We start from the raw sequence: 25,217 nt of genomic DNA, 5'->3' as shown, positions 1-25,217 counted from the left end.
TCCCTCCCTCTCTCTGGCTGTGGGTTGGTGAATCTGGGTCTTCTTCCTGCCCTGGAGCCTCTCATTCCTGCTGCTCCCTCTGGGCAGTGTTGAGAGGTCCCTGGCCAGCAGAGGTGTGACCTTGGCCACCACATACACAATGCTAAGAGAGGCCAAAGAAGTCAGAATGCCATCCCTGGGGAGATCAGTTGTTTTTTTGAGCATCTAGAGTAGGGCCTGCATGCTGTGTGAGCTCACAGTGTTAGCATGGAGCAGAAAGCCACTTTTCCTTGACCGCTCCCCCCTTGTCCTGTCCATGTATTCAGGACCCTCATGAGCAGTGACATCCTGGGGCATGTCCTTTGAGGGGCAGCTGCCCTGGTCATGTCCTTTGGGGGCTCTGGAACTTTGGGTTACCTGGGACTGGCATAGATAGGGCAGCTTCTAAGCACCCTGTAGTCTGGTTTTAGGAAGGCAACAAGATTTGAGCCTGCCTGCCAGCCTGCAGTGGTCCCTGAATACCCTTGTTTGCACCTCCATCTGGAGAATGGACTACGCACGTGGCCAGGGGGTGTCCCACATTCAGAATGCACCCTCAGCTGAGGCTGAGCAGAGGCTCTGCGCTGGGTGGGTCCTCTTCTGTGTGTCCCACGTGGCCCATGTCTCAGCTGAGAGGTCTCCCTGGGATATCTGCTTCTTGGGTAAGGTGCACACAACGAGCCAGAGAACATGTGTTACGATAACGTGAGCCCATTAGGATGGGCACTGCGGCGAGGTCTGGGCCAGAGGAATTGACACACCAAGGGCTGAGCCTGTACCTTGATCCAGCTTTCCCCAGTAGACTCTGTGCATGCTGCTGGTATCATGGGATGCTGTGCCTCTCACTATCAATGAGGGCTACAGGAGAAAAGCGTGAAGTGAACATTGGGGTCAGAGGAGAGAGAAATTGTGACTGGGAGAATCAAGGAAAGCTTCCAGAGAAGGTGGCATTTGAGGTAGGCCCTGTGGGATGGATTTGTTTTGGAAGATGAAGATAGACAAAGCAACAGTTCTTTCAGAGATAACTTTAAAGCTCCTCAGGAGACTCTAGGCTTTGGAATCAAGTGTCTCCGTGAGTAGAAGAATCCAGATCCCTGAGATGAAGCAGGGGTGCAGAATGAGGTGGGAGTGAAGTACCAGCGGGTCCTCAGGGCTTACCTGTGACTTGGCTTGAGCAGTTTGTAGGGCTTGGGGCTCACTGGTGAGGCTGTGTCTTGTCCATAAGCCTCTGAGCCGCCGGCTGCCTCCTAGCCTCGAGCACACAGCCCTGGGGCTGACGTGCGAGTGACGGGGCTGGCCTGGGGCGCTCTGAGGATCGTGCCAGTCCTGGGGTGGAGAGCCGCCAGTCACCTGACTTGTCACCTGACTCGCATCATATCCCTGCCTCTTCCCTTTGACTGAGACACCAGGGAGATACCACCGCAGGACTGGACCTTTATCTGGAACTGTCAAATATGAGAGTAAATGTACCCTGAAAGGCCCAGCATGGAAAACACCGAAGCGAGAATTATCTGTGGCCAGGACCTCACGGCACTTTCTCATTCGCCGTCATCCATCAAACGCGAACTTTTAAAAAAGCAACCAAGCAAAACAAAACCCCGCAATATCACTCCTGAAAGCGTCTCCAGGGGGGGTCAGCTTCACAAATCGTTTGAGCTGGAAGGGATTTTAAAGAACGTGTGCTCTAACCACACTACGTTTTCATGTGGGAAAACCAAGAATATCACGCGGTGCGTTTGAGTCAGGGCAGTTTATAAAACACAGGTTTCACAGCATGTAGCTCTGCCCATGTCATGTGCTCTTGAGTTTTGTTGGGATTGCATAAGAAGAAACATTCTGTAGTTACTTACAGCCGGGGCTTCAGGGTCATACCAGCCCGAGTAACATTTTGGTGCCGTCTAGTTTTAGTCAAGTTCTCTTTGAGCCTTGTTTTTTTTGTTTTTTTTAAATCTTTTAAATGGATAGAAGTATGGGATCCGCTATATTGGAATTATATCAGGATTGAATGAGATGATTCACATACTACACCTGGTGTAGAGTCTGAACATGTCTACTCACTAAAACTCATCTAGCACCGTTAAGTTATACGGGTTATTAAACTTTTTTAAAGTTTATTCATGCTGAGAGAGACAGAGACAGCTCTAGTGGGGAAGGGGCAGAGAGAGAGAGAGGGAGAGAAGCCCAAGCAGGCTCCGTGCTCCCAGCCAGAGCCCGACACGGGACTCCAACTCTGGAAACCGTGAGATCGTGACGCAAGCAGAAACCAAGAGTCAGACATTTAACCCACTGAGCCATTTAGGTGCCCCCATTTTTTTTTGCATTGTGTAGCGTGTCTCTCAAGAATTATTGTAGAATCTTACAGTGTGTTATAACTGCATCTGCAGTGAGTAGTTTGTTGCTTGCCACGGACTTCTTTCTATTTCGTCTTTTCTTGCCAGAACCCCAGCTGTCCGGGGCCTGCCCTTGCCCCCAGCTGTTCCGCTCCACTTGGTGGCTTTGCAGGTGCTGGCAGGGCTCCTACTCACTCACTTGTCTCTGGCGTTTACATACCAGCCATCTTTTCACATATGACTAGTTGGTCAGGATGTTGTTCAACCTCATCCTATCCATGTCATTCCCTGAAAAACTGTCTTCAAATTTCTGCTCCACTAATGACACCATTCCTTGTGGCCCAGGGCTGTTACAGATGAAGACTCTCTCTCTCTCTCTCTCTCTCTCCTGTGTACACACACACACACACACACACACACACACATGCCTTTCTGTGTTTCTATGAAGTTTGATTAGAAAGGGTTCTACAAGTGTGGACTCCAAGGAGCATCTCAGCCAGGTGCAGCCCCCAGCGGTTTCAAGCAGGGTTCAAGTTTCTCACAATCCCGTTCCCAGCAGAAGCCCCACTTCGTGCTCAGGAAGCACATCCTCCTGTGGCACCTCACAAAGCTTCAGATGGCCCCAGAGAGCACGTCAGCTGTCTCCTTCTGGGAGCACTTAGGCTCTCACTCCTTGGCCAATCTGTTCTTTCATGACTGAAGCCAAGGTTTGAACTTAAGCTAGATTTATGATTAGATTCCTCCAGGAGAAAGGCCTCTCAACACAAGTCAGAGTTGGGATTTGGGTCCCCAGAGTTGTGCCTCTAGACCAATTCCCTGTGTGGGGAAGGCACGGTTTGGCTAAGAGGAGGAGGCAGGGCTAGATACAAGTGGCATTTTTAGACTCCAATTCCTGAAAACACTTGGAATTTTTTTCAAACCATAGATGTCTTTGTTGCTGAGAAAGCAAGTCGTGATAAGGTGCTGAGCAGGGGAGCTGAAGCTCCTGTTTAACTCATCGATTTACCTACTCATGGTATAATTTTGAGTGCACATCTTTCTCTGAGCCGTAGGATGGAATGTGGCCTGACCTGTCCCACCTGTTTCCCCAGCATGGAGGCCATGGGTGTCTCTAGGGTATCCAGAATATCTTCAACATGTTAGAGTACCAGCAGAAAGTCCCCGGCAAGAAGGGTACTTGTGAAGTCCTGAGTCTGTACTTTTGATGGCTGTTGGGGATCATCATCCCTGCTTGGGCCCCGGTCCCACCTTTCACAGCCCTGTATCAGACACATGAAAACCCTTCCTGAGACCCTCCATGTTAGGGTCTCCTGGCATCTTTCTTGGCCTTCATCCTATCCTAGTTGCTGTCTACTGCAAGATGGAGCCTCCCTGAGGTCCTGGGTTGACTGCCAAGCCCTGACCTTGCCATATTGCGTGTCCCCTATCCTTCTGGATTTTCTGTTTGAATTATCCTCCCGATAGCTGTTTCTGCATCTTTCCCTTTTTTTTTTTTCTGTCTGTAACCCTCTTCACCATCTCTGCTGCTCTCTTATCTTTGATCTCTTCTTTTTCTTTATTTTTCTCTCTCCTCCTGATTTTTGTTACTCTCCCTCACACTGTTTTCCTTTAAACATTTCTTTCTGGGCTCTCTTGGTCCTTTCTCTTTCTTCTCACCTGTCCCCCCCTCTCTCTTTTACTCCCTTCTCAGCATATCTCTTCTCTTCTTATCTAACCAAGTGTCTCTTTGCTACTTTATCTCTTTATATCGCTGACCCATCTCTGTGCATCTGTCTGTTCTCCCTCACTTTCCTTCCCTTTCCTTTTCCTGAAAATACCTTTTAAAAAAAAATTTTTTTAATGTTTTATTTTATTTTTGAGACAGAGTGAGACAGAGCATGAACAGGGGAAGGTCAGAGAGAGAGAGAGAGGGAGAGAGAGAGAGAGAGAGAGAGAGAGACAGAATCCGAAGCAGGCTCCAGGCTCCAAGCTGTCAGCACAGAGCCCGACACAGGGCTCGAACTCACAGACCCTGAGATCATGACCTGAGCCAAAGTCGGATGCCCAACCGACTAAGCCACCCAGGCGCCCCTGAAAATACGTTTAATGTAAAATATAAGCATACATATGAGGAAGGCACAAAACATGACTATAAGGCTTAGCAAATAATTATGAACTGGACACCTATGTAACTCCTGCAAAGGTGAAAATAGATCATCTCTAGGATCCATGGCCTCTGTTATGTGCTGTTCTGACCACAGGCACGCATGTCCTTGGAGTCTCACTTTTGTGACTATCATTTCCTTGTTTTATTTATAGCTGGACCACCCATGTACTCTTCTGAAACAATATAGTGTAGTTTTGCCTATTTTTGAACGTTAAGTACATGGAATCACGCCATATATATTCCTCTGAGTCTTGCTTCTTTCACTGAGTATCACGTGTGTCAGATTCCCCCGTGTTACTGCTTGTAGTTATAGTTCATTCATTGCCAGTGCTTCCTAGTACTCATCATACGGACGTACTTAACCATGGACGTACTTAACCATTTATCCTATCCGTTAAACAAGTTGTGGTTTTCAGAACACCTGTTCCACCTTTAAAAATAGCTGGTTTTGCTGCCCCCTGGTGTCTTACTGTCACCATAACAACACCACTGGGTGTATCTTTTCTTACTCCTTACAAGCCAAAGAAGGGCTCCAAAAACCAGCTGGAGTTTCATCAGTCCAGCTTGCTCAAATTACACCTGGCGCTGAGGAGACCACACCTCTCAGCTGCAAAGGGCTCTGAAGAGGGAGAGGGTTTTCTTACCTGCACCAGGGTGAGCTCTGACTTGAGGTTTGAGTCACCAGGACAGAAAGGAATTCTGTGTGAATAGATTCGTCAGGATAGAGTTGGGAGGGTCTCAGAAGCCTAAAAGACTGTTTTTAAAAAGAATATCTTTTACGATATTATTATTCAGACATCAAGTCCTCCTGTAAAAGCAGGCTGGAGTAATTCATTTCGATGCGTATTTCTTTTATCCACCTGATGTTTACTGAGTCCGAGATTGTTCGAGGCACTAGATGACACAACTAAGCAAATCTAATACACAAAGAGTGAAAGAACTATTATAATAATCTGCCAGTTAGTGATAAGTACTAAAAAGAAGATGGTAAGGAAATAGAGGGTAATGGGCTGGTCCACGGAAAGCCACTCAGAGCTGGCGACAGGCAAAAATATGCATGAAATAATGGAGCAAGCCATGTGAAGGTCCAGGGGAAGAGCACAGGTAAAAGAAACAGTAAGGGAAGAATTGTTGAGGTGGGAAAGATCGTGGTGTGTTTGAAGCACAGTGAGGAGGTGGGTGTGGTAAGAGCAGAAGAGACAGAGCAGCAGGAAGAGGGCTGGAGAGATAAGGGAGGACACTGTAGGTGTGGTAAGAAAATCGCACTTTCCTCGGAATGGGGTAGCTTTGGACTGGATGAAATGGTGGAGATTGTAGGAAGTGGTCATAGTCAGGCTGTGTTTTGATGACAGAGCCTCCAGGACAGGCAGATGGGGATTGAGGGAAACAGGAGTCCTGGACGACACCCGGTTTGGGCTTAGCTGGTAGTGGAGGGGTGGAGGTCAGAGTAGGCAGGGAAGGGGCCCATCACAAGTTCTACTGGGGTGCATTGACCTTGAGATGCTTATTGCACATCCAAGTGGACACATCCAGTGGACAGTGGTATGTAAGTCTGGGAGTGAGATTGGGGCTGGAGGTATCCATGTAGGATACCTGGAAGAAATGGAACTGAATGAGATTGCCTAAGGAGTGAGAGGAGTGAGTAGGAGAAGAGAGGGTTGAGGACTGGATTCTGGGACACTCAACATTTAGACAGCCGGAAGAGGAGGTGGGGCCAGCAAAGGAAGCAGCAGGAATGGCCTGTGTGATGGAAGGGAAGCCAAGAGAGTTTAGCATCTCAGAATACTTTTATTTCTTAATGTTTGTTTGTTTGTTTGTTTGTTTATTTATTGAGAGAGCATGTGTGTGCACATGCTTGCAAGTCAGGAAGGACAGGGGGCAGAGAGAGAGAGAGAGAGAGAGAGAGAGAGAGAGAGAGGGAATCCTAAGCATGGAGCCTGCTGCTGGGCTCAATTCCGTGAACTGTGAGATCATGACCTGAGCCGAAATCAAGAGTCAGATGCTTAGCCGACTGAGCCACCCAGGCACCCCTCAGAAGACTATTTTTAAAAATAGTTAAAGAAGGAAAGCAATAAACTCCCAAAAAAATGCTATTGAGAAGTCAAGTAAGATGAGAATTGAGAATTGACCACTGCATTTTTCCAGGATGGAAGTCATTGATGACCTTGGCAAGACTGATCTTAGTAGGAGGGGATGGGCTGGAAGTTTGGTTGGGAAAGATTGCCTTAAGACCAGGGAGGGGAGATGTAGAAATCATGACTAAAGACAATCAGGAAGTTTTCAAGAAATGTAATCCACACTCACAGGTAGTTGAGCTCATTAAAGATGGATCAATATTTCAGGTGGCTTCTGTGGCTTTTGAATTTATATCTGCCAACACGAAAGGCAGGCCAAAAAAGAAAAAGTTTAAAAAATGCCTCTCTGGTGTGCTGGGAAGAAAATCATTGAAAAATTTTAAAGAAACTTATTTTTGCATCTAAATGGCTTAAAAGTTAAAGAGAACCCTCCCACTCCCCCACCCCCGGTTATGCACCATTAGAAGGCAGAGTACTAACCAAGCTTTTGCAATTGCATCCAAAGTGCTGGCTTGGCTCAGGAGAGTCAGATGGCTGCAATTGTGTGGACAATTTCCTCTTAAAATTTTTTTTTATGTTTATTTATTTTTGAGAGAGAGAGAGAGAAACAGAGCACCAGTGGGGAAGGGGCAGAGAGAGAGAGAGGGAGACACAGAATCCAAAGCAGGCTCCAGGCTCTGAACTGTCAGCACAGAACCCGCTGATGGGCTCAAACTCTTGAACCACGGGATCATGACTTGAGCCCAAGTCGGACACCCAACCAACTGAGACACCCAGCACCCAAATGATCTCCTTTTTTAAGTACAAATTGAATAACCTTACAAATCTGTTTCACCTTACTTTTTTTTTATTCTTGATTTCTCTTTGACCACATTTTCTCACCTATTTGATGTAAATTTTTTACCATTTGATCATTGAATTATTTCTTCTTAAACACTGCTTTAATTTTTTTTGGAATAAGACAAGTAATAATATCTTAGCTGACCAGTGTAGTTATTGAAATATTTGTAGGTTTTCATCCAAATGGCCTTTCATAGATACCTGATACATATAAAATGTTATCCCACATCCTTATGGATTCCAGCATTATACATAAGCTTCATACTTATATGGATGTTTATAGCTTCATATTATAAAGCTATGAATACATATTCTTTAGTTATAGGCTATGTTAGTCACATACTCCAGAGGAACAGAAACTATATATCTATATCTATATATAGATATATTAATTAATTAATTACAATGAATTGGATCATAATAGTTATGGAGGCCAGCAAATCCCAAGATCTTTAGGGTGAGTCAGAAAGCTGGAGACCCAGGAAAGCCTCTGGTTTAGTTCTAGCCTGGAGGCCAGTAGGCCCGAGATTCAGGAAGGGTTGATGTTTCCACTGGAGTCTGGAGGCATGAAAAGGCCTATCTTAGTTTGGCCTGCCTTAGAAGGCTATTTGGCAAGAAGAATTTTCTGTTACTCAGGGGAGGGTCAGTCCTTTTGTTTCTTTCAGACCTTCAACTAGTTGGACGAGGCCCACCAACATTAGGGAGAGCAATTTGCTTTACTCAGTCTTCTGATTTAAATGTCGGTTTCATCCAAAAGCACCTTCACAGAAACCACCAGAATAATGTTTGAACAAATACTGGGATATTCAGTTAACCATTGGGGTAAGGTAATTTTCACTCAAATAATTAACAAAAAATTAATTGTCACATAAATAGATACTGTTTTATTTTTAGGTGTTGAGGTTGAGGATGACCAAACAGTATTTAATTGACGTAAGGTCATAATATATGAGTAGCTCCTTGTAATATTGGAGTCTTTGACTCTAATGGTATCCAATCCCCTAAGTAAATACAACAGGTAGGGATTTCTAAGGGCATGCTTGAATTACACCTGTGAAATAGCATCTAAAATCTGATCAGAATGAGGATGGCCTGGGATCTCATGCAGGGACTCTGGCAGAGACTGCTGATTATCCCCTGACACTCTCCCTCCTAATATACCCCATCTGGAACCCTCAGTCTACTATAGAGGATGGGAATGCTGTGGATGGATTCTATGGTGGCAGATACATCCAAGTGTCAAACCCTCAGCTGCATCAGCCTATTCCAGCAGAATGCCAGTGACAGGTGGACTCAGGGACTGATATGGGAAAAAGTGGACAAAGTAGGTGACATCATTAGATCTAACTTAGGGAGTTGGAGTAGCCTTGTGCTACTCTTTTCTCCGGTCCTTTTCTGACCCCCTCAGGAAGCATCCCTGACCCTGATCCACAGGGAATGCTGCTGAGGCTTTTTCATAGCTTGGGACTTGGCAAAGTATGGGATGCCCTTCAGCCTCTTCTGCCTTATATAGAATTTCTTCCCCTCCTGACTTTTATTTCTTCTCACGCCCTCTCTTTCCAGCTCTGTCTTGGTTACATGCAGAGTGTTGTGCTTAGAGTTGGGGGGACCGGGGTCTGAATCCCAGTTCTGCCTCATAGAGGCTCCTTAACAATGCAATCCTCATACATTCTTTCAGAGAGTATCGCAGAGGACCAACCACAGGTTCGGCAAAGACTCCCCAGTGGGAAAGAGCAGAGAGCAGTCCTCGGTCCAGAGCATTTCAGAGAAAATGAAAGGAAATGAAGGGGTGTTATGTCTACACTGAGCGGGTGACATGTCTACACTACTTCCCTCCTCTGACCTATCTGCATTTCTGAGGGTCACAGTCTCACACAACTAAGAGAGCTAGATGGTGAAGTTCAGGCCCGGGAGGTCAGTCACAACCCCAGGGAAGCCTTCCTGGGTTTGTTTTGAATGTGTTGTTGAGGATGGTGCCTTTCAGGGCACCTCTCAGTGGCTCTCTAATGAAGACCCATAGGAGAGGTTTTGCTTAGGACTCAGCATTGGGAACAGTGCTGTACCTGAAAGTCTTGTTTGCTTCTGCCGTATAGACACTGAATGCCTTCTCACTACTCCTGTTTCCTTTTTCACATTGGCAGCTACCAATTTTGTGGCCATTCCTGTAACACGTGTATAGGAGTCCCTGGAACTCATTTGTGCACGGAGGACTCCAGTTCTGGATCCATCTTATTTACAGTTCTATTCTTGTTTACCCTCTGCTTTTGTTTTTACTGATTTACAATGTTTTGGATGAAATTTCTAACATACTTAAAAGCAGAGAGAATAGTACAATTAGCCTCCGTGGATCTAGCCTCCAGACTAAAGTTATCGAGATGTGCCACATTGGCATCATTGATTGATTCCTTTTATGTTTTTGTTCATGGCTGGGGAATTTTGAAACAAGTCTTAAATACCATGCCATTTTATCCTTACGTACTTCATTTAGCATGTCTAAAAAATTTGGACAGGTTATTTTTTTATTTATTTATAGCCTTTTTTTTTTTAAATGTTTATTTATTTTTGAGAGACAGAGAGACACAGCATGAATGGGGGAGGGGCAGAGAGAGAGGGAGACACAGAATCGGAAGCAGGCTCCAGGCTCTGAGCTGTCAGCACAGAGCCTGACATAGGGCTCAAACCCATGAACCATGAGCCACTGTCCGAGCCAAAGTTGGACACTTAACAACTGAGCCACCTAGGTGCCCCTCCTTCCTGCTTTTAAAGATAAGGGTATATACTGGAGATGATTGCATAAGATAATCTTCCTTCCTTTGTTCAACATCTACCATTGGATAATGTTCCATATTTTATTCATCTATCCTATGAATAAGGATTTAGGTTGTTTTCAGTCTTTGGCTGCTACAAATAACGGTGCAATAAATGGTTTTTGTGCACATCATTTTCGAATTTTGCCAGTATATGTAAGGCATAGATTTCTAAACATGGAATTGCTGAGTCAAAGAGAAATGCATATATTATTTTGTCACGTATTTTTGGTTATGTTAAAATGTAGAACATACTGTATTTTGTTTATATCTGAAAGCTACTCTGAACTCTTTTTCAAGAAAGTTGGGCATGAATTAATTGTTATTTTCATTATTATAATAATGCTTTAGAAGGCACTGAATAAAATACATTTGATTGTATATCTATCATTTACAGGCATGAGTCTCTATTGTGAAAATGAATATTAATCAGGGATTATCCATATACTTCCCTCTTGCCCCATGAAAGCAAATGCCGTCATTGCCAGATCAACCTTTCCCTCCTCTCCCTCCATGCTTTTTCCACCCTTCACACTCTAAACTTGTCACTGCTGGGCCAGTGTCTAGCCTTTGTGAGAATGGGTCAAGAAGGATTTTAGGGCAGTGAAGAAGCTACCCAGGGAGAAAGGTAGAGGGATGGGAGGTGAGCAAGCCGAGGCCACAGAGGCTGGAGGTGGGCAATGTGGTGGGAAGGTAGAGGTAGCAAGTGAGGGGTGCCAGGGGACTTGGAAGGGGGGAAGTGGGGGGAAGAAACATAGGAATGTGAGAAATCTGCTGTAGCTTGTGACTTTGATCACTTTTGTCTCCTTTTGGAAAAGTAAGTGAATACGATTCTTCTGTAGTTACTTATTTGGCTCTTGCAGCATGCATCTTGAACATAATGCCGTGTTGAGATGGACCTGTGTGGACCATAGCGTCGAGTCTTCGTGATACAAATGCCTAATGCGTTTGCAGAGAATACTGGGTTGAGATTTAAGTTGGCTGTCAGTGTGAAATCCCTTATGTGAGGATTAATATATGTGAACCAACCTAGGTAGCATTGGAAGCCCATCCACGTACCCACCATGTAGGTATATATTTTTCTAATTATAAGCAGACCTAAAGGCAAGGCTGAGTCATCCCAGACGTCCGCTTACATCCTAATGCTTGAATCCAGATCTCCTGAAATGAAACTATATGAATCACTGGCAACATCTCCAAAAGAGAAGAAAAAACACGGCAACAGAAAATAAACCCTGACTCCAAGCACTGCCAATGCATTAGCTGCACAGAATAGGCCAGGTTGTCAAAATGTTGGTGGGTGTGGCCGCCATCTAAGGAGAAACTGAGGTCAGTTGCCCATGATCAGAGACCAGGGAGCAGCTACATATGCCCTTCACAGGATTCTTTCGTAGGAGAGCAGCCTTCTGGCCTGGTCCCTGATGGCCTTGAGGGCTAAACTGGGAACCCGTTCCCTGAGGGCACTGAGGGCAGTGCTTGGCAATCCTCTCCTCAGTCCATCTCCATCTGTGGAAAACTGGGGCTTGAATTCACGGTTCTTTCTTCCAGAGAGGATCGAGACTTCCATTTGCCGGAGTCTGGGGGGAGTAACAGACACAGAGTTGTTTGCTCAGCCTTAATCTGGGAACCTGGGTCGATTCTGCTTTCTCTCTGCCCAAAGTTTAGAACCGGATTATTATTGTACTGATATTGACACTTACCCTGAAGACAACTCTCCCTTTTTCTACCCACTACTGGTTTCGGCTCAACATTTTATTTCTTTTCCTTCCTCCCTTCCACCCTTCCTTCCCTCCTGACTCAGGATTTGATCCCATGATCCTGGAATCATGACCTAAGCCAAATTTAAGAGTCAGACGCTTAACAGACTGAGACACCCGGATGCCCCTCAGCTCAACATTTTCAAAGTAAATGTAAAACTTCCATATACAGTGGACCCTTGAGTAACATGGATTTGAACTTCATGGTCGGTCCACTTATACACTGATTTTTAAAAAATAAATACAGTATAGTACTGTAGATGTATTTTCTCTTCCTTATGATTTTCTTTTTTCTACCTTACTTTATTGTCAGGATACAGTATATAATACAGTAACATATCAACTATGTGTTAATTGACTGTTTATGTTATCACTAAGACTTTCAATTGATAGTAGGCTATTAGTAGTTAAGCTTTTGCAGAGTCAAACGTTGTATGTGTGGATTTTTGACTGCGTAGGCCTTGGTGCTTCTAACCCCCACATTGTTCAAGAGTCAGATGCACTCGTCTCATTTACCCTCACTGATACCCTATGAGGTAGGAACCATTATTCCCCTTGCCCCCACCCCAGATCAGCCAAATGAGGAAATAAGGCTTTCAAGAATACAAAGTTCTCCAAAGTTACACTCCCAGTTAAGTGGTAGAGCCTTGAGTTCAGCCTTGAATCTTTGATTCCAAAGTGCATGTTCTTAACCACTGTGCTTCCTCTTGTGTCCTAACTGGAGTGGACTATGGCCATGGCCTTGAGATGGCCACTTGGCTGTTTTGCATTTCAGTCTGCCCTTCATGCTGCCAGCTGACTGCCCCTCGCAATCTAAGAGCATCAGTCTGACCATCCCTGATATATGCCATCTCCCTACTTCCTACCGAAATGTGCTGAGACATACAAAGGACACAACTGCCATAGCACCGGGAATTAAGGATGGTGATGCACCATTTGCCAATGTCTGGGAAATTTCCCACTAAGTGAGATGTGGAGGGGCTTAACATGACAAACTTTTCACTTTGACCTGTGACACAGTAGCGAGGCAGTCATAGTGATACCAGAGAGCAAATTTGACACTCCTCACCCCAATTCCTTTCTCCAGGCCATGCAAACTCCCCATCTCCAAGTCACCACAGCCATGGCTATGCAATTCCTTGTGGGGGAGGAAAATAGAGGAAGAGTCTGTGTTAGTTTCTTCCTGGGGCAAGATATAAAATCAGCCAGGCAGAAAACCAGAGCCTGGGGACAGTGCACGCAAGGGCTTGGTTTCCTGAGACAGCTCTGCCCAGCCCCTCCCTCTTACCATTTACCTTTGTTGTGCCAACAGAAGTAAAAGATAGGGGGAACTAGTAAGTAAATAGGTTTTATTGGGGAGATACTTAGGAAAGCCTGCAGGAGATGGGTTTCTGTGTGGTTTTGCAGAGAGAAAAAGAAAAAGTTTTAGAGGAATATCTGCTACGATAAGTCAGAAGTGGATGGTGGCAAGGAAGTTTAGGGTACTCTGTTTTGTGTTACACTATGTAATTCCCCATCTGGCATCTCTCGGAAAGATGTCAATAAAAATGTAAATTAATTTTCAATGCCTTTTTGGACTGTGCTTCTTTTTATTATGTCTCTGTTTTTTTAAATTTTTTTAACGTTTTATTTATTTTTGAGAGACAGACAGAGAGAGTGCAAGTGGGGGAGGGGCAGAGAGAGAGGGAGACACAGAATCTGAAGCAGGCTCCAGGCTCCGAGCTGTTGGCACAGAACCTGATGCGGGGCTCAAACTTACGAACCCCGAGATCATGATCTGAGCTGAAGTCTGAGGCTCAACCGACTGAGCCACCCAGGTGCCCCTTTATTGTGTCTCTGTTTAATGAATGATGTCTTGGTGGTTCAAATTCATCTCCTCTTCACAAGGAGGCAGTGGAAGAAATGGAAGGATTCCTTCTTAGTCTGGGTGAGTCAATCCTGATGTAGGTCTACCTCCATCTAGGGTGTTATCTGAGTGAGGGGAATCCATGCTACCTGCCTGCTGGAAAATATCGAACCTGCATGCATTTCTTTCAAATTTGAGCAAGTAGGGAAACAAACCAAATCAAGCCAAAGAAAAATATAAGCCCACTCCAAATGGAATCCATAACAAGAAGCCACAAAACACAATAATACTCTAAAGATGTTAAAAAAATACAAATTTAGAAGAAGTTACTATAGGAATCAAAAGCATGCTTTAGAAGAATCTGCTTTCCTTCTTTTTTCTCCAAATCTCTTTCTTTCTTCCTGTGATTCGCTTGCTTCTCTCCTCAGTCCTTCAGTATTCCAGACTCTCTTCTCTTTCTTCCCCTCCACCTGCCCTCCCTCCTTCTGAAGCTTACTCTTCCTATTTCCCCTTATCCCTTTCGGTTTACGAAGTCCCTGCTAACGAGGACATGGTGGGCATCTTTAGATCTTCCCCTTGTTCTCCATCCCATGTCACAGAGGGACTGTTGGGGACTGAAGTTCCAGGTCCTCTCAGTCCTGAGCCTCCCGGGGGAAATCTCTTCCTGTAGCTTCTTTGCAGCGTTTGACATCATGTCTTACATCAGAGTCCCTTGGATCCATGTTCCCTTGTTGAGGCTTGTTAAAGAAGGCAAGATGCACCAGGTGTGGGGCAGCAGTGACCCTGTGTAGAGTCTAAGGGTGCCTCAGATTGAATTTTCTGGAAACAGGTGCAGAGATGGAGAGCTGCATGCAGCGTTTACTGGGAAGTGCTCTCGGGAGTTACACCTGTGGGGAGGTGTGGAAGGGAGGGTTAGATAGACAAGATACTGTCACACCATATGGTTGCAAATGAGACTCAGCTGATCCTAAGGGGAACTCGGAAACTGAGATAGCCTTTCAGAGTTGTCCCAAATCAGGCAAGGGGGGCAGGCCTTTGGATCCTTGAATCAGTCAGTCATTGGCCTTGGGGAGTCTACTGTGAAGGGCAATTCTCAGTGAGCCATCAGCATTAATATTCCCAGCTGAGGGATAGGAGCAGCTACAGAAAGGAGAGAATCTGGGTGGGTGATCTGGAGTCCTACCTAGGGATGTACATAATTTAGGTGTTTTAGAACCATCCACCCGATACACTCCTTCATTCGTTATCACAGTGATGAATGAGACAGAGGGCCAGATACGGATTCGGTCTTCATACAAGGTACAAAGTGATAATGACCCAAAAAATAAAGGATCGAGAAAAAGATTAAGAAGGGAGATACCAACCTCAGAGGAGGATCTGGGTCTCTCTGGGGGAAGTAGCTTTGAACTGGCCCTGAGAGAAACACTAGATTTGATAGGTAGATGTGAGGTGTAGGGCAGCTAAAATGTAGACAGAAGGAGTCATTTTGAAGTAAAGTTCATCCTTGGACAACATGGTGATTAATGGTGCTTATCCCCTGCCCAGTCAAAAGTTCATGTACAACTTTTGACTCCCCCAGAACTTAACTGCTAATAGATTACTACTGACCGGAAGTATTACTGATAACGTTGTCAATTAACACATATTTTGTATATTATAGGCATTATATGCTGTATTCTTACAATAAAGTAAACTAGGGAAGAGAAAATGTTTTAAGAAAATCACAAGAGAAGATACATTTATAGTATTTACATTTATAAAATTTTTTTTTTTGCATGTAAGTGGACCCATGCAGTTGAAACCTGTGTTGTTCAGGGGTCACCTATACTTTAAAGTCTGTGCAGGTCTTCAAGCCCCAGGTCATTTTGAATAAGGAAGTGCTGATTTCTCAAAGTAAGCATCTTTAAAGACTTGTGATAAAGCATAAAACGGAGTGGAAAGAAAACCCAAGAGGCCTTTCCCTGGAGATGTTTTGCATGAATTAAAACCTCGAAGATGGCAGGAAGCTACAGGTATGGAGGTGTTCCCTGGAGACCCCATAACTTTAGCATCCTATATTTAATGGAAGTTTAGCCACAAAGCCATTTCTGAGGCTGGTGCCTTGAGACGAGGTTGAGAACTTTAAGGATTGTAATAGCTGCTGCCTTCAAGGATCTGAAGGGTGCCATGGAGTGGGGTGGGGTGGGGTCTAGCACTTAGTTAATATGGATCCAGAAGGCAAATCTGAGATTACTATATGCATGAAACAGGAAAGAGATGGCTTACCTCATTGAAAGGAAAAGTTTAATGAAAGACATTGCTTTGTCAAAACCAAGTAGGTTAGGAAGTAATAAGTTGACTACAGAAGATATTTCAACAGAAGCTGTAAATGCAGACAAAGTTAGAGAGAAGATTCTTTCTTTGAGATTCACAGTTGATCTAGATGATCTTTAAAGCCCATTTCAAGTCAGAGATGATATAACAATGACTAGCATTTATTCAGCATTTACTATTACTTGTCATAGTGCTTAGCAGAGCAGGAATTGCCATCAGACTACCCAGGTTCAAATCCCTCCCGTACCACCTGCTGCCCAAGTGACCCAGGGCAAATTGTTGAACCATTTCAAGGTTTATTTGACTCACCTATAAAAAGCAGAAAAACAAAAGCGTACTTTATAGATTTGATGTGAGGATAAAATGTAAACCTTTAACAGGGTGCCTGCTTGGCCTATAGTAAGCACTCAATAAATGCTAGCCATCCTTATAAATGCTGTTGTACGGAAATGTGGGCTGCTATAGAGAGCATAGGAACTCCCTGCCTCGACCCAGTATAGGGGAGTAAGCATACCAGGCTGAGTAGTGTGGTGCTCTATGAAGACAGGATTCAGGCATTTCAGGGGGAAGAGACATCAAGGACAAAGGAAGAGGTGGGATTCCAGAACCTGTTCTGGGAGTAGAGAGGCATCGGTCAGGTGGGTTGAGAAAGGGTAAGGTAGTGGAAGCTCTGCTTGGTGAATTAGATTGAGACCCGGTCATGGGGGAGCTTGAGAACCACACTAAGCAATTAACTCAGGGGGGTTAAAGTGGCCTTAAAGTATGAAAACGGGTTGCTTTCCACATTTATGCATCCTTCTTTTGTAGACCCTGCTGAGTCTAGTTGGAGTCAGAAAAAACTTGGAACACTCATTGCCAGGCAAAGATATAACCTACAGCTGTCTGGGTTAGAGGGTGGTTATTTTATAACTTTGGTCATTTAACAATTTGAGAAGGATTCTAGACAGCCAGCCGCCCTTATTTGTTCATAAAATCTTTAGTAAGGAAAAATTATAGGCATGGTATCATGTCCTCATTGGGAAAATAGAGAGTTGTTCCTTGCATGTTTCCGAGGCTCTAGGGGGGGTTTTGGAGAGGGAAATCCTGTCTTTACCAGAGCTACAGGTGGGTTATTAATTGGGGGCCCACAAATTATTAGGGCAAGGACGAAAGTTACAGACACGTGCTACAATTCTACCAATTTTCCAGACAGAGAAATGGAAGACCAGAGAGCCCAAGTCACATAGCAAGTCAGTGACATAACGGCAGACCTACCATTTCTCTTTCTCGTTCCCATTCTTTCTGCACAGTTCTCGCTAACACTATTTCTCTCCTGTAGTTTCTGAGAGTTTCTATACGTAGATATGTACTGAGTATCATATTTACAACTAAGATGTGGATCTATGTGCAGAGGTGTGTCGTACCACATCATACCAGATGTTGGTTGCTTCCAGAAGCAAGGGTCCCAGATGTCTGAAACGCAATTCAGTCAAATGATGGCGAAGAGTCTACAGGAAATAGCAAAGGTTTTGCATAAAATGAAAAGGCTATGGACACCAAAGTCCTAAGGCTAGCCAGGCGTGGGTGGCTGCACTGTAAAAGGAAGCATGAGTCACTATGACCCATGAGTTCCCTCTGGTGCAGACTTGGCCAGTCTGGGTTGGAGTGTTCATGTCCTTGTGCCTTCTGCACCTGTTCCCCATGGGCACTCAGATATGGGGCTTCGGGCCCCTTGACCTTCTACCTGGTGTGAAATCCGTCTCTCTTCTGGTGGGGCTTGTCAGACACCCTGAGCAGGGGTTTTGCTCCTGGAAACTGAGAAATGCAGAGTAGAAATGCAGCTTCTGGTACTGGTGCCCCAGACAGCCTGCAGGCTGACCTTCAGTGAGGTCATTTGATAAAGAATAAGTTGGAATACCATAGGCTTATTTATCTTGATAGAAGTACTATTTTATTGGAGAAAACATCCTGCTATACACAAGGAGGTATTACATTGGCCTCTGCATAGCAAGCTCAAGTTCTAAATTAAACTTAATTTGTGCCAATGGGGATTGCATCAGCTGGTTACATACACACTTGGGTGCGTGTGTGTGTGCGCATGCACACACACACACACACACACACACACAATTCTGGTGATTCTTACCTTCTATGTTCTTGTTTTTCATCATAATGTTTACTGTAGCAACAACTGCAAAATGCTTCTAGAGGATTCATTCCTGGTATTGGGTGATATGCTTTGACTCCAGGGCGAGGTTTATAAGCTTCCCTCAACCTCACATATTTTCTGGGAATGTCCTCAGCCTCCGTTCTCACCTTGGCTTATGGCTACAACCTGAGACAGCTCCCAACATACCTCTGAGGCTGATTAAGTCAGTTCACTTCTCTGGGCATTGATTGCCTTAATTCAGAGACAAGAATACTGACTTGAAGGATAAAAAGTTTAATAAAAAGAAATCCTTTCCAGTGTTAAGGTTCAGTGGCTACAATTTAAATTCTGCCTTTCTTACCGTGTCCAGTATAAAACTGGTAGAGTGACACCTCCCCAGAGCTCTTCAGTTATGTAGTGGCCCCTGAGGAGACAGACCCTGAGTCCAGGCATTACCCACAATGCCTCATTAAGAGCTTCCTTCCTCCATCCAGTGGCCTCTATCTTCCCTCCTGTACCCGAAGGATTCCAATTTATAAGTATAAAGCTCTTTGAAACTGTACATGGTATCGTCACAGGGGACCTTAGTGTTGCCATATACTTTAATACCCCATTGAACAAATGGACAAACGGAGGCCAAGAGACGTGACGTGTCCAAGGAACCAAAGCCAGCTAGTTGCAGAACTGGGATATACATTTATATCTCCTAACTTCGGGTTCAGTGCTCTTTCCACTGCACCTGGGTGCCTGTCATCAATTGGTTACAGGCTTCACAGGAACGGTATTCACACAGATGGCTTCATGCACTAGATCTTCTTTGGTAAGATTTCAAGACGAATTTCTATTTCAGCTCTAAAATATTTACATTGGGCATCAGGGGGTCCATGGACCCCTACAGCAGTGACAGGGAGCCTGACGGGTCAAATACGCCTCACCCCTCTTCCCCAGAGTTGTGGCCTCGGTAGGTTCTAGTGAACCACTTGCTGGAAAAACATGAACTTCAATCCTCAGAGTCTGGAATGGCCATATTGAGTGATGAGAAGGTAGAAAGACGTTTATTTTGTGAATATTTTGTTCTAGATCCCATGCTGGACAAAGCTGATCAAAGCTGGGACTTTGGAGACAGTCATACAGGATCCCATCCCGGTTCCATTAATGATTATCTGTTGAATTTTGGGCTTCTCTGCTTTAGCTTCCACATTTGAAAAATGGATCTGCTGCTGCTGTTACCTACCTATGGAGGTTGTTATTAGGATGAAATAAATTAATATGTATAAAGCACTTAGGATAATGTCTGATACCTAGTAAGTGCTGTATAGTGATTGCTGTTTCTATGCAAATTAAAAAATATGTTCACATGAAAACACATGTTTTGCCAGAACAAAATGACACACATTAAATATATTAGAATGGCTACCTATGAGAGAGAATTGCTACCTATATAAGAGAATTGCAAATCAGACAAACAAGAACAACAACCAAAGCAAGTGATTGCAGAGCCCTTGCTTTTCATCTCTACAGATATTGCTTCCTTGTTATCCCGTTGTCAAGGTGAATAAACTGAGGCTAAGATAAAATATGTCAAGGTATCAAGCATTCATGCAGGGGCAGGAGGAGCACTTGGAAGGTGGGCTCCTGTACCAGATGGGAAGTTTAGGCCTTTCTTTTTCGTCTGCAAACGTCAGGATCTGCAGGCTGCCCATAAGTCACACTGTTTGAAGAACCTGTTCAGATTCTGAGCTTCTGCAGAGAGTAGAGTCAAGAGATTTGTTTTACAGCTGCAGGAGGCACTGTCTGTGAGATCTAGAATGCAGGACCATGAACTTCATCAATAAGTTGTATACAAATAGGTAGCAAAAATGAAATTATAAAAGATTAGAAGAAAACACTTTAGTACCCCCAAATAGAGGAGTAGCTAAATAAATTATGCTCCACTAGATCACAGAATATAGGCAGACCACAAGATGGAATAATATTAATTACTTAGAAAAATATTCACTATATATCGTTATTTAAAACATAGATCACAGTGGGGCATGTAGAATGTGTGTGTATGTGTGTATATATATACAGACACACATATACACACACACAAACACAGATAAGTGGCAGTCAGGATGCATATATCGTAATATTAACAGTGATTATTTTGAACACGAGTTTTAGCAAGAGTTTTACTTTTGCTTTTATCTATATTTTCCAACTTTTCTAAATAAAACTGGGACTTTTATAAAGGAAAATAGTTTATTAAAAAATATCAGGAGAGGCACCAGGAATAAAGGCTGTTTTCCCCCACGTATATTGCTCTCGTCTTCTATCATCAGGTTGAAAATCATCTTTTCTCCTCCTACCAGGCTGATGCAATGGTACCCACCTTTGTGCAAAGGTAGTTGCTCTTGTACAAGGCTGTCCAAGTACAGATCCGTTGCGTTCTGGCTATTGGGTACATACACAGTTACCACCTGGCGTAGAGCCTGGTACAGGGGTGTGTTTGAAATGAATGACCTAGGGGTGCCTGGGTGGCTCAGTCGGTTAAGTGTCCGACTTCAGCTCAGGTCACGATCTCGCGGTCCGCAAGTTCGAGCCCCGCGTTGGGCTCTGGGCTGATGGCTCAGAGCCTGGAGCCTGCTTCTGATTCTGTGTCTCCCTCTCTCTCTGCCCCTCCCCCGTTCATGCTGTGTCTCTCTGTCTCAAAAATAAAATAAAAACGTTAAAAAAAAAAAGGTTTATGAATGACCTAAATGAATGAGTATGGGCTCAATCACTTGGATTTGAATATGAGCTCTCTGCCATTTATAAGCTAGATGAGTCCCGCCTCCTGATCTGTAGAGTGACAATAACGATTGTGGGTCAAAGGACTGCCAATAGTTTTTGTAAATGGCCCAATGCCAGTCACAAATGGGTGGGAGTGCAGAGAGTTTATTATTATTGCTGCGTCTATTAACAGGTCCACAGCATCCCATCCCTAAGGTCTCTTTGGCTCCCTAAGGCATCATGGTTACCATAGCAGCCAGATGCTGATGATGCCTCCAGGGGCAGCAAGGTGAGGCTGAGCCAGCTCCCGGGTCTTCGCCTCTGCGCGCCCTTCACAGGCCAGAGTGAGATGGCCTGAAGCTCAGCCTCCTTTCAGGCCCCCCACCTGCCTCAGGTCACTTAGACCCACAAACCTTGCCTCCGCAGCCTCAGTTCGGGGCCTTCCAACACACCTTTGGAGAGTCCCTCCTCCCCAAGCTCTGTCTCTTGGCGCCCTGCCTGGTTGCTGTGGAAACAGGTTCCACTGCGGACAAAGGAGGGAGCTGGGTCCTGCTTCCTCCCGGTCCTGTCGATGAGGATTTTTAGACCGTGGAAACTGCGCTGCCCTGCCCTACACCTGCCCTCGCTCTCCGTGTTCTCGCTCAGGTGGAGCCTGCCCTCCTTTGCCACTGACGAGACCATGTGTAAAAGCGTGACTACAGGTGAATGGAAGAAAGTCTTCTATGAGAAGATGGAGGAGGCCAAGCCGGCCGACAGCTGGGACCTCATCATAGATCCCAACCTCAAGCACAACGTGCTGGCCCCTGGCTGGAAGCAGTACCTGGAATTGCATGCCTCGGGCAGGTGAGTGGCCCGGGCAGTAGGGGCCTGGCAGGCTGGGGGCACCTTCCAAGAAGAAACAGAGATATAGAGAACCCAGATGCTTAGGGTCAGTCTCGCTGGGCCGGTATAGACTGGGAGGCAGAGAAAGAGTCCCTCACTGGGAAGTGGGATACTGGAGTTTCATTCCAGCTCTTCCTCTGCACTCCTATGTAACTCTCCCTCTCTGAGTCCTAGCTACTGCTTCTGACGAAGAGGTGGGACATACTTACTAGTTCTAACCTCCGACATTTTACATATTTTCAGATTTTAATCCTCTAAATGGGTTGAAAACCAAGAGACGGGGGGCTCAAGGTCTATGGAGGTTGAGTTCTGTGCTCTGGTCCTGGGACAGTTCAATTTCAATCTATTTAATTCGGCCTGACTTAATATAAAATACTGAACACATGAAGTGTTCTAGAAACTGGCTCTACTATGAGCTCCACGGCCCTTGAGCAATTCATTTTCCTTCTTGGACCTCACTTTCCCCATTTGCCAAAGGAGAGGTTAGACTAGATCCCTACCTTGTGGGTCATGGACCAGCAGCACCAGCATCATCTAGAACTTGTTAAAGATGCAGAATGTCCAGTCCCATTCTAGACCTACTGAATCAGAACCTGCATGTCAACAAGGTCTCTCAGTGATTCAGATGTACAGCAATATCTGAGATGACTTTCCAGCACTCTTGTCCATGGGTCTATTATGCAGGACTTCCCTTTGGGACAGAAGATGGGGAGGCTCCATGGTGCAGCGTGGGGGTCAGAAGCAAGGCCTTACTTCCTGCCCTGGTTCAGTCCATCCAATTCAATTCAAGAAAAATCTATTGAGCACTTGTTACGTGCTGGCTACTGGCTCTGACTCTGGCTGTGTGCACGTGGAGGCCCAGCAGCAGTAACGGTGTCATTTTTCTCCTGATTTGGGTCTAACCTGTTCACAGTCAGTGTTAACAGGTAAGACTGTGCGGACTGATGGTGCGTTTCCCAGCTGGTCCAGGCCATCCCCGCCGTGAGGCTTAAAACAGGTCTGAGCAGGAAGGACTCATCTGGTGCCCCCTGAACATTTTGCAGATGAGGAAATATCCCCAGAGCCAAAGCCCCAAGGGCAAGGCCTGAAGGCACCAGATGCAGGAGGCAGGGGCCTCTGCAGCACACAGTCCTTTCCCCCTGCCTCAACCCCTCCCCGCAGGTTCCACTGCTCCTGGTGCTGGCACACCTGGCAGTCGCCACACGTGGTCATCCTCTTCCACATGTACCTGGACCGCGAGCAGCGGGCGGGCTCGGTGCGCATGCGCGTCTTCAAGCAGCTGTGCTACGAGTGCGGCACGGCGCGGCTGGACGAGTCGAGCATGCTGGAGGAGAACATCGAGAGCCTGGTGGACAACCTCATCACCAGCCTGCGCGAGCAGTGCTACGGGGAGCCCGGTGGCCAGTACCGCATTCACGTGGCCAGCCGCCAGGACACCCGGCGGCACCGCGGTGAGTTCTGCGAGGCCTGCCAGGAGGGCATCGTGCACTGGAAGCCCAGCGAGAAGCTGCTGGAGGAAGAGGCCACCACCTACACCTTCTCGCGGGCGCCCAGCCCCACCAAGCCACAGGCGGAGGCAGGTTCTGGCTGCAACTTCTGCTCGATACCCTGGTGCTTGTTTTGGGCCACGGTCCTGCTGCTGATCATCTACCTGCAGTTCTCCTTCCGCAGCTCTGTCTAAGATTCCCTTAGTGGGCGCAGGGGAACTCTTCGCGGCCCAAGGCCCATGGGGGCCAGCCAGCTGGGGGGAGGGGGCAAAGAGAGACCTGGGGTGGGAGTGGGTTAAATTCTAGTGCTGGTGCCGCCACGGACTCCATGGGGACCTTGGGCAAATCACACGTCCTTACCATCCATAAAATCAAGGGTTTCTGAAGTGAAACCCAGGACCCCCAAGTTCTGCATAGCTGTTGCTCAGGGACTTTTGGATTTGGAAGGTAGGCCCGGTGAGTAGGGTTCCCATCCTGGTCACACTGTCCATTCCTGGCTCCTACTTCCTCATCTCGCCTTGATCAGAACATCTTGGAGTGGCATTTAAGAGTTGTGGATGCAAATAGGTTCAACTGCTTCAAAAGAAAAAAAAAAGCTTGACCATCACAGGGCTTGGTGATCTCAAAAGGCCTTTCCACAGTGATGAGCTCATTCTTGTGCTCTCTTGTCAACCCCCGGCCCCTATGGAGAAGCTTCCTCCTCAACTCTGCCTCCCTGCACAGAGCAGAACTTTCTCTTGAAGAGAAGAGGTGGAAGCATTAGGCTGTCCCTTTGCTGCTGGGTGCACAGGGTTCCTTGGTTATGTTCCCCAGACCCCCAGCTTCCAGCAGGCTCTCTCCACTCAGGATGGATTCTGAGGCCTACCTGTCTCAGAGATGGTGGTTGGGGTAGAGTTCCATAGACGAGGCTTCCTACCCATGGCTTATGAACTGACAGAGAATTTAGGGGAGGTTCGGAAGATAGAGTGTTAGACACAAGGCACAAAATCCCTAGGAAACAAATATATGATGCTCTGTTATAATGAAGAGTATGTAGAGTTCAGGGACCCAGCCTCACCGATTCTTCAGCAGTTCTGATGGTCATGACACCTAGGGGTCTGGCTTCCTGGGCACCTTGCTGATATGCTAGTTGAGAGGCTTCCCTACTTCGGCCATGCATAGGCCCTCTCACCAACCATTAACTGTCCATCTAGAACCACAGGGATGGGGTGTCATTAGCAAGAGAGGGAACATTAAAGACATGAAGTGCTTTACCCATAGAGAAGTGCATAGATATGTGAGAGAACCTTGTATCACTTTAAACTGGGATGTGTATGGTTTGGGGTGGGAGGAGAGACTTTCTGAGGGTATGGGTATGGATGGGGTGTGGGGGAAGGCAGAAGGCAGGAGATGGGATGCCACCCTGCACTTTCTAGGGTCCTCATTCACCTCGCCTCTGTTAACAACTTGATTCTTCCTGTGTCCCCTACCGATCCCCTTTTTAATGGAAAGTCACCACCGTCTGTAGTGGTGGAGGGAGTAGGGCCACTTATATAAAGATGGGATACTTTAATAAAGACTGTATATCTTCAATCAGGCTTAGTAGTCATGAATGTGTGCTTGAGACCCACTACAACATCCCTGATATGTGGTCCCTGATATGTTAGACGCCCCCTGTCTCCTTCTTTCCCCTCTCTTGGGCTCCCATATAAGGCTTTATCTAGCTCCAGCTTCAAGGTCTGGGCTGATCATGAAGGTCAGGAAGAATGCAGGCAGCGCTCAGTCAGTCATCCAGGGGACTCAGCCTAAGGCCGGTCGTACCCTTGCCCTTGCTGTAATTCTAGCACCTGGCTGC

At 45.9% G+C, this 25,217-nt stretch overlaps 1 protein-coding gene across 1 annotated transcript; it reads left to right on the top strand.

Annotated features, from left to right (window-relative positions):
- The first annotated feature begins 21,585 nt into the window (after nt 1-21,585).
- On the top strand, nt 21,586-23,577 carry RTP1 (receptor transporter protein 1). The gene is made up of 2 exons (XM_049629542.1): nt 21,586-21,857; nt 23,058-23,577. The coding sequence occupies exons 1-2, from the start codon at nt 21,586-21,588 to the stop codon at nt 23,575-23,577; spliced, it is 792 nt and encodes a 263-aa protein (XP_049485499.1).
- Nucleotides 23,578-25,217: the final 1,640 nt, after the last annotated feature.

Source organism: Panthera uncia, chromosome C2 (assembly GCF_023721935.1).
Source record: "Panthera uncia isolate 11264 chromosome C2, Puncia_PCG_1.0, whole genome shotgun sequence".
NCBI classification, from domain to species: domain Eukaryota; kingdom Metazoa; phylum Chordata; class Mammalia; order Carnivora; family Felidae; genus Panthera; species Panthera uncia.
Note: the sequence above shows the minus strand (reverse complement) of the source record. Positions and strands in the feature narration are given on the sequence as shown.